The 7,483-nt window shown below is 29.1% G+C and overlaps 1 protein-coding gene across 1 annotated transcript; it reads left to right on the forward strand.

Moving 5' to 3' along the window:
* Nucleotides 1-1,163: 1,163 nt before the first annotated feature.
* On the forward strand, nt 1,164-6,892 carry LOC106320854 (UDP-glycosyltransferase 82A1-like). The gene is made up of 3 exons (XM_013759203.1): nt 1,164-1,629; nt 5,480-6,096; nt 6,629-6,892. The coding sequence occupies exons 1-3, from the start codon at nt 1,164-1,166 to the stop codon at nt 6,890-6,892; spliced, it is 1,347 nt and encodes a 448-aa protein (XP_013614657.1).
* Nucleotides 6,893-7,483: the final 591 nt, after the last annotated feature.

Consider the following 7,483-nt stretch of genomic DNA (forward strand, 5'->3'; position numbering starts at 1 on the left):
TATATTCCGAGGAAATTCCGAGGAACCCCAATTTTGTGTTTCCTCAGAATTTCCTCGGAAATTCCTCGGTATATTCCGAGGATTTCATTTTCCGTCGGAATGTCCGTCAGAATACCGCTGTTTTCTTGTAGTGAATAGTTTTGTAAATCAAAACAATTAGGAAGATTCGATATATAGTTTGAGATCTTTTTGGTCGCTGGTATCAACATGGCTTCTAGGATCTATGTTTATAGAGCATTGATGAGCTCATGCGGCTGATATATTGATTTCACTGATATAGAGCATCAAACATATATATATATTTATTTATTTTTTTAATATTGATTTCACTTAATTTTTTATATCGATTTAGTGCATGATTTCCATTTCATACAAAACGTATTTTTAATGTAGGCACTGCTTTTTCTTTCTATTGGTAGCTACGGCAATGCAGGCACCGTATATTCTTACTTTGAATATGTATATATCGTACACAAAGATAAACGGTGGTCCAAATCGGAAACGGGAAACATGTCGATACAAAGATTTATTAATAATATGCTCAACTAATACGACCACTGTAAAAGTGAAGGCCCAACAACTGGAATACTAACTTAAAAGAAAAAAGAAAAAGAAACTCTTTTAGAAAAAAGAAACATTTTTCTTGAATAAGTGGACTGGAAAAGCTTCCTTAGAACATGATTAACCCGGGGTTCTTAGGATGAGATTCTTACCGGAAGTTAAGAAACTGTTTCTTAACTTTTAATTAAAAAAAGCTAAGAACCGGTTATTAAATAAAGACTTTAAGAACCAGTTTTTAGCATTTTTAGTTAAAAGTTAAGAAACAGTTTCTTAACTTGCGCTAAAAACTCCACTCTAAAGAACCCCGGGTTAATCATAGTCTCACAAACTATTGTGTACGAGTCTTCCTTTCTAAATAACTATATATATATTATGGGAAGTCGACTGATATATTTTGCATGCAAATGTACAGATTGGTCCAGTCAACTAACACATGCATGGTGTGCAATAAAACTAAATTAATAATCTTCTAAATCGCATTTGTTCATCTTCCTTATTATAATAACTCGAATTCAAATAACTTAAGCACTATATATCAATTATCAAAACTCCAAAAATATATGAAGAAAAGATCAAAATTCGAAGGAAAGAAAAAAAAAGATATGAAAGAAACACAAAAGCCAAAGATAATATTCATCCCTTACCCGGCGCAAGGCCATGTCACCCCGATGCTCCACCTCGCATCGGCCTTCCTCAGCCGTGGCTTCTCCCCTGTGGTTATGACTCCCGAGTCTATCCACCGTCGGATCTCGACGACTAACGATGATCTTGGAATCACGTTCCTGGCCATATCGGACGGTCAAGAACGTCCGGATGCACCTCCCTCGGACTTCTTCTCCATAGAGAAGTCGATGGAGAACATCATGCCGTCTCAACTCGAACGGATCCTACTACAAGAAGACGTGGGTGTGGCTTGTGTTGTAGTCGATTTATTGGCTTCGTGGGCTATAAGAGTGGCTGATCGGTGTGGTGTTCCTGTCGCCGGGTTCTGGCCGGTGATGTTCGCTGCTTACCGTATGATTGAAGCTATACCGGAGCTCGTACGGACAGGCATAGTTTCCAGAAAAGGTAATTTGAATTATTATATTTTCTTAATACAACAGCTAACTCACATATATACGTACGTAGTTCCTTTTTGAGACATGCCAAAATAAATGATAGTTTATCACTTATATATACACATATACTATTTTTAAACGTGTTTCGATATTAGGACCATATGGTACACTAAACCAAATTTTATTATGAACTCGTTATAAAAGAATGATATCATGGTCATTGGTTGTCCACTATTGTTGACGTTCAATATAGGTTTGCTTATATATGATTACCTAGAATGCATTCATTAATGCGAAAAACCAACAAAGTAAAGAGAAAGTCATATGAATTTGTTTTTTTAATTAATACTAGATGTTGATCCGCGCAACCGCGCAAGTGTTTTTTTCAATTTTATATGTGTATATATTTATTTTAGATCATTAGTGGTATATATTTTTAATCTTAATCATATATTTAAATTTTTATATAATTATTTAAAATATAGTAATTTATAGTTTACATGTTATAAATAATCAATTGTTTAAAACCATCACATGTATTTGTTGCTTCTTATTATATATTTATCTTATTGTATTTACATTTAGTTATTAAACAAATTAATATGTGCATAAAAACATATTTGAAAATGATTTTGTATTTAGTTTATGTTAAATTTTGTAGTTAATTTATATTAAATTTTTACCCACCCTTTAAAACTGGATTTCAGTTTAGTAATATTTTTATGTTTATTCAGTTTACATAATATATTTTTGTATATACAAAATCGAAGATATGTTAGTTTTTTACATGTATTTGTAGTCGCTCATCATATTATCTTTTTAACATAAATATTTCATAATTATGAAAATAAAATTTATATATCTATCAATTTAATATAATTTTAGCTTATGTAGTTTAATATAATAATTTACTTTAACATGATTGATTATGATTAAAATAGATAAAAGTATGATATAATTTTTATTTTAAATTTTATAAACAATAACTATATATATATATATATTAATGCATAATAATATATCATTGCTAATTACGAAATTAGTGAAAATATTTACATAAACTTACTAAAAATTAATATATTGTTAAAATATTTAGATACACATAATAATTTTATTTTAATATGATTGATTGTGATTGTATAATTGATAAAAATAGGATAGAAAACTTATTTTTCATTTTATAAAAGATAACTGAATATATTAACGTATAATAATATTTCAAAATAATCACGGAATTAATAAAAATATTTACATATAATTTTTGAAAAGTAAGATCTTGTTAAAATCTTTTTAAACTGATTTTTTGAATTTTTTAATATATATATATATATATATATATATTTATGTTTTAAATGAAAAAATATTAAAAGATATTATGATTAAGGTAGTTCAAATTAAATTTTATATATTATTAGTCTTAGTAAAATACATTAGATAAAAAAATTAAGGGTAGTCCAACTTAAAAATCACACATGAAATGAAGTTGTGACTTCTATTATTGATTATAACATCACAAATGATATTCACATGATATTTTGCGCCTTAGACGCATCGTTGTCGAGTATTAACGTCCTTCTGCATATATAAGGATTCATGAGCCAAATGAATTTGTAGAACACGTAGGTATGTTCCAGTGCGAGGGACATATACAACTTGAAATATAAATGCGTTTAAGTAATAGCATATGTTACGTTGTAGATTGTGAATGGGTACGTTCCAGTGAAGAATGTACGTATCGCATAAACAATACTATTACCCAAATTAAAAAAAATACTATACCCAAAGAAAGCCTATCAAATTAAAATTTCCGCATACAAATCAACTACTTAAAACATGTATATAGTTTCTTATAAATAAAGTATGTATAGTTGTACTATAATTATCCCCAGATTCTAAAATACGGTCTAGGCGCCCACCTAGACGGAGTGTATGCGCTATATGATAACCAACCGTATACTGTTTTTATGATATGCGGTGTTTTATGCGGACGAATAATGGCGTTTAGACGGACATTATGCGGTCTACGCGGACGCCTAGGCAGATTTTAAGCATTAATATTTAAAATATAAACTTTTAATATTATTATTATTATATTTTATTAATGTTATTATTTATATTAATTTTACTTATTTTATGTATTTATATGATTATAGATATTATTTTAAATTTATCATCTTTATATATTTAAAATGCTTTAAATTTTATAATTTAAAACTATGTATATATGTTAAAATATATACTTATACATAAAACTGGATTTAAAATATATTTATGTTCAATTTTTTTTTCAAAAATAATGTATATATATTTATCTTATACTTATATTTCATGTAAAAGTATATATTCGTATATATCCCTTGCGTCCGTCTATACAGCTATATGCTATACAGTCATCTAACGCGTAAAAATGTCTGGTGCTTTTTAGAACACTGATTATTCATAATATTTTGAATTAAATATTCCCACCAGTGCACCAATCAATTAATGTTTTCATGTGGCATTGCCATGTTGATTGAATCACAATCTGTAGATGGACATTATTAATGCTTATATATGCCGATGGACGTTATTAACCTTATATATGCAGATAGACGTTAATTATAGAGAAATTCTCTAGCTCTTTTTAACTTTTTGTCATAAAAATAACATTCAATGAAAAAAATGACCAGTTTTATTAAAAAGTAAAAATATATTTTTACCATAGGGTTAACTAATCTAGATTTAGGGTTTAGAGTTAAAGGGTGAGATTTTAGGTTTAGGGTTTCAAAATTTTAAAAATAAAAAATTAAAATTAAAATTTTCAAAATAAAATGGCTATTTTGGTCATTTTCCCTTTTGAAAGCTATTTTTGTAACAAAAACTTAAAAAAATGTTATTTGAAAGAATTGCCCTATTTATATTATATATATTGCAATTCTATTTAAGAATTCCTTATGTCGATCCATTTTTTAATCTAGGTTAGGCAATATCAAATAAATAATGACGGTAATTATGTACATTACATGAGATTATGTAACTTTATGCCCTAGTCATTATTTACAATGTGATTTTGACACATGTATTATTTACAATCATTTTCAATAAATAAATATAACATGGCATACAAAAAATAATAACATGGTTTATGATTAAATGTAACACGGACAATTACATTTAATGTTTGCTTATATTTTTGGTAAACTTTTAGAATATGATAGTAAATTATACATCACCATTAAAGTAAATCTATTCAATTTATTACTAAAAAATTTCAATTACTAAAAGATTTTCAATTTTTTTACTATTTTAAAAAAAATTATAAATTTTAATTGTAATATTATTAGTTTCTTTTATATATCTACAAATTTTAGAAATACTATTTAGTTTTATTTTTTGATAATTATACAACTTTTATATCAACTGTTTTTATTAATTTTATATAAATTGATTTAATATATTTTATCCAAAAGAAATAGATAAAAAATCTATCCAAGATTATAATTTTAAATGTATACATATCTAATTTATAATTTAAAATTAACAAAGCTGTTTATTTTATCTTAATCTTATGTTCAATTAAATCAAAATTTATATTAAAATATAGGTAAAAATAATAAAATATAATTTAAATTTCAAAATTTTATGCTGGAAAACACCTAGTATATATATACGAAAAAAATATTTTAATTAGTTATTAGTGTATATTGAATCACGCATACGGGAATACACTTTGTTTCTTTTGTTTTCATTTGTTTTTTTTTTTGGCTAACTTTTTTTAATTAGTTTTCATTTGTTCTTGGTTACTTTTTTTTTTTGTGCGACCATTTGTTCTTGGTTACTAAATGATGGTATATAATTTATGGCTGTAACATTTTATGCAGGGTTTCCTCGTCAACCAGGAAAACCATTACTCCTATCTGAACAACCGCTCTTATCCGCCGGAGACCTATTATGGCTGATCGGAACTCCCACAGCTCAAAAAGGACGATTCAAGTTCTGGCAAAGAACCCTAGAACGAGCAAAAAGTCTCCGGTGGATCTTGGTAAACTCCTTCAAAGACGAATATGAAAGTGAAATCTTTAATCAAGATCGAAACCCTCAAATCCTTTACGTTGGTCCATTGCATGACCAAGCAGCAACAAGTGTTACAACTTTAACCAAAAGCCCTACTTTCTGGGAAGAAGACAGATCTTGCCTAGCTTGGCTCCAAGAACAGAGGCGAAACTCAGTAATCTATATCTCATTTGGAAGCTGGGTTTCTCCAATAGGAGAATCAAAGATTCGTACGTTGGCGTTGGCGTTGGAAGCGTCAGGAAGACCTTTTCTTTGGGCGCTAAACCGGGTATGGCAGGAGGGACTGCCACCAAGGTTCGTGCACAGAGTCACCATAGCGAAGAACCAAGGAAGGATTGTGCCGTGGGCCCCGCAGATCGAAGTTCTTAAAAACGACTCAGTGGGTTGTTTCGTGACTCACTGTGGCTGGAACTCGACCATGGAGGTACATAAGAAACCTAATTAAATTTCCATGAATATCCATCATATAGTACATTACACATAGTCAGGACCGGCTCTGGACCATACTAATACTAAGTGAAACATTTGCTACAGATCCCCAAAGTTTTTGAAAAAATTACATACAAATAAACTTTAAAAAAAAATTTTAGACTCCCAAATTTGTTAAAAAATTTTTTTTACATAAATACAGTCACATGCCCTCAAAATCTTAGGGATAGTTATCTCCGAGACATATAGTTTTTTTCTTTCTTTTTCAAGCTTAGACATATTGTGTTTTATAGACAGACTACGTTACGTTATGTATAGTTATCTCCTAGACATAGAGTCTTATATGATATAGTTATATATTGTGTTTCATGATAGACATATACTACCTTACTTACAGTTATATAGACATATACCACGTTACTGTCGTTACATATAGTTATCTTCATGAACTCGACATTAATGATTAATGCGTATATTATTTCTTACATTGTGTTTCATTGTGCGTCACTGCTTGAACAATACGATAGGCGGTGGCAAGTTATCGGAGGCTAGTGTGTTATCCAGTAGCAGGAGACCAGTTTGTGAACTGTAAATACATCGTGGATGTGTGGAAGATTGGGGTGAGAATGAATGGTTTTGGAGAGAATGAGGTTGAAGAAGGGTTGAGGAGAGTCATGGAGGATGAAAAGATGGGTAAGAGATTGAAGAAGTTGAGAGATAAGGCAATGGGGAATGAAGCACGTTTGTATTCGGACAAAATGTTTACCATATTTAAGGATGAGATGAAGTGACATGTTTCAATTTAACCTAATGTCTTTTTTTGCCATTGTGTGCGGCTTCATAAGACCACGTTTTCCAAATACAGTAAGAAAAAATACATTATACAAAACAACTTTGGTTTTATGTGAAATACTATAAAAATTGTTACTCAAATTTAAACTAAGCATAAAAACTTCACTAATGATATTATTGTATTTGTCTTATACTAATCTAAACATCCAATTCTTAGCTTATACAATTGGTCTTCTTATTTGGTAGTTAATTAAACATTCATTTCGTTTTGTAAATACCATTAGGGGTCCAATTGTTTATGACTTTCAAGACTTTTACTGTTAGGACTTTTAATTTTAGTTTGGCTGTTGAGAATTTTAATTTTAAAAATCAGAAGTGGCATTAGAAATACTTAAAAGCATGAAATTGTGGTTTTCAAAAAATAAATCACGTTAAAGAGTAAAGTTAGTTATTTTGGCTTTGAGATTTTTTAAGAAGACAATTAGGACTTTAGAGAACTTAAAGTCTGATTGGAATAAATGTGGCTTTAAAACTTTGCAACTAATCTAAACACTACAAGAAAACAGCGGTATTCTGACGGACATTCCGAC

Source organism: Brassica oleracea, unplaced genomic scaffold, assembly GCF_000695525.1.
Source record: "Brassica oleracea var. oleracea cultivar TO1000 unplaced genomic scaffold, BOL UnpScaffold01093, whole genome shotgun sequence".
In the NCBI taxonomy this organism is placed as follows: domain Eukaryota; kingdom Viridiplantae; phylum Streptophyta; class Magnoliopsida; order Brassicales; family Brassicaceae; genus Brassica; species Brassica oleracea.

Coding starts and splice junctions, on each gene's coding strand:
- LOC106320854 (XM_013759203.1), top strand. CDS start 1,164: ATGAAAGAAACACAAAAGCCAAAGATAATATTCATCCCTTACCCGGCG. Junction 1,630..5,479: donor AGGCATAGTTTCCAGAAAAG/GTAATTTGAATT, acceptor CATTTTATGCAG/GGTTTCCTCGTCAACCAGGA. Junction 6,097..6,628: donor GCTGGAACTCGACCATGGAG/GTACATAAGAAA, acceptor ACAATACGATAG/GCGGTGGCAAGTTATCGGAG.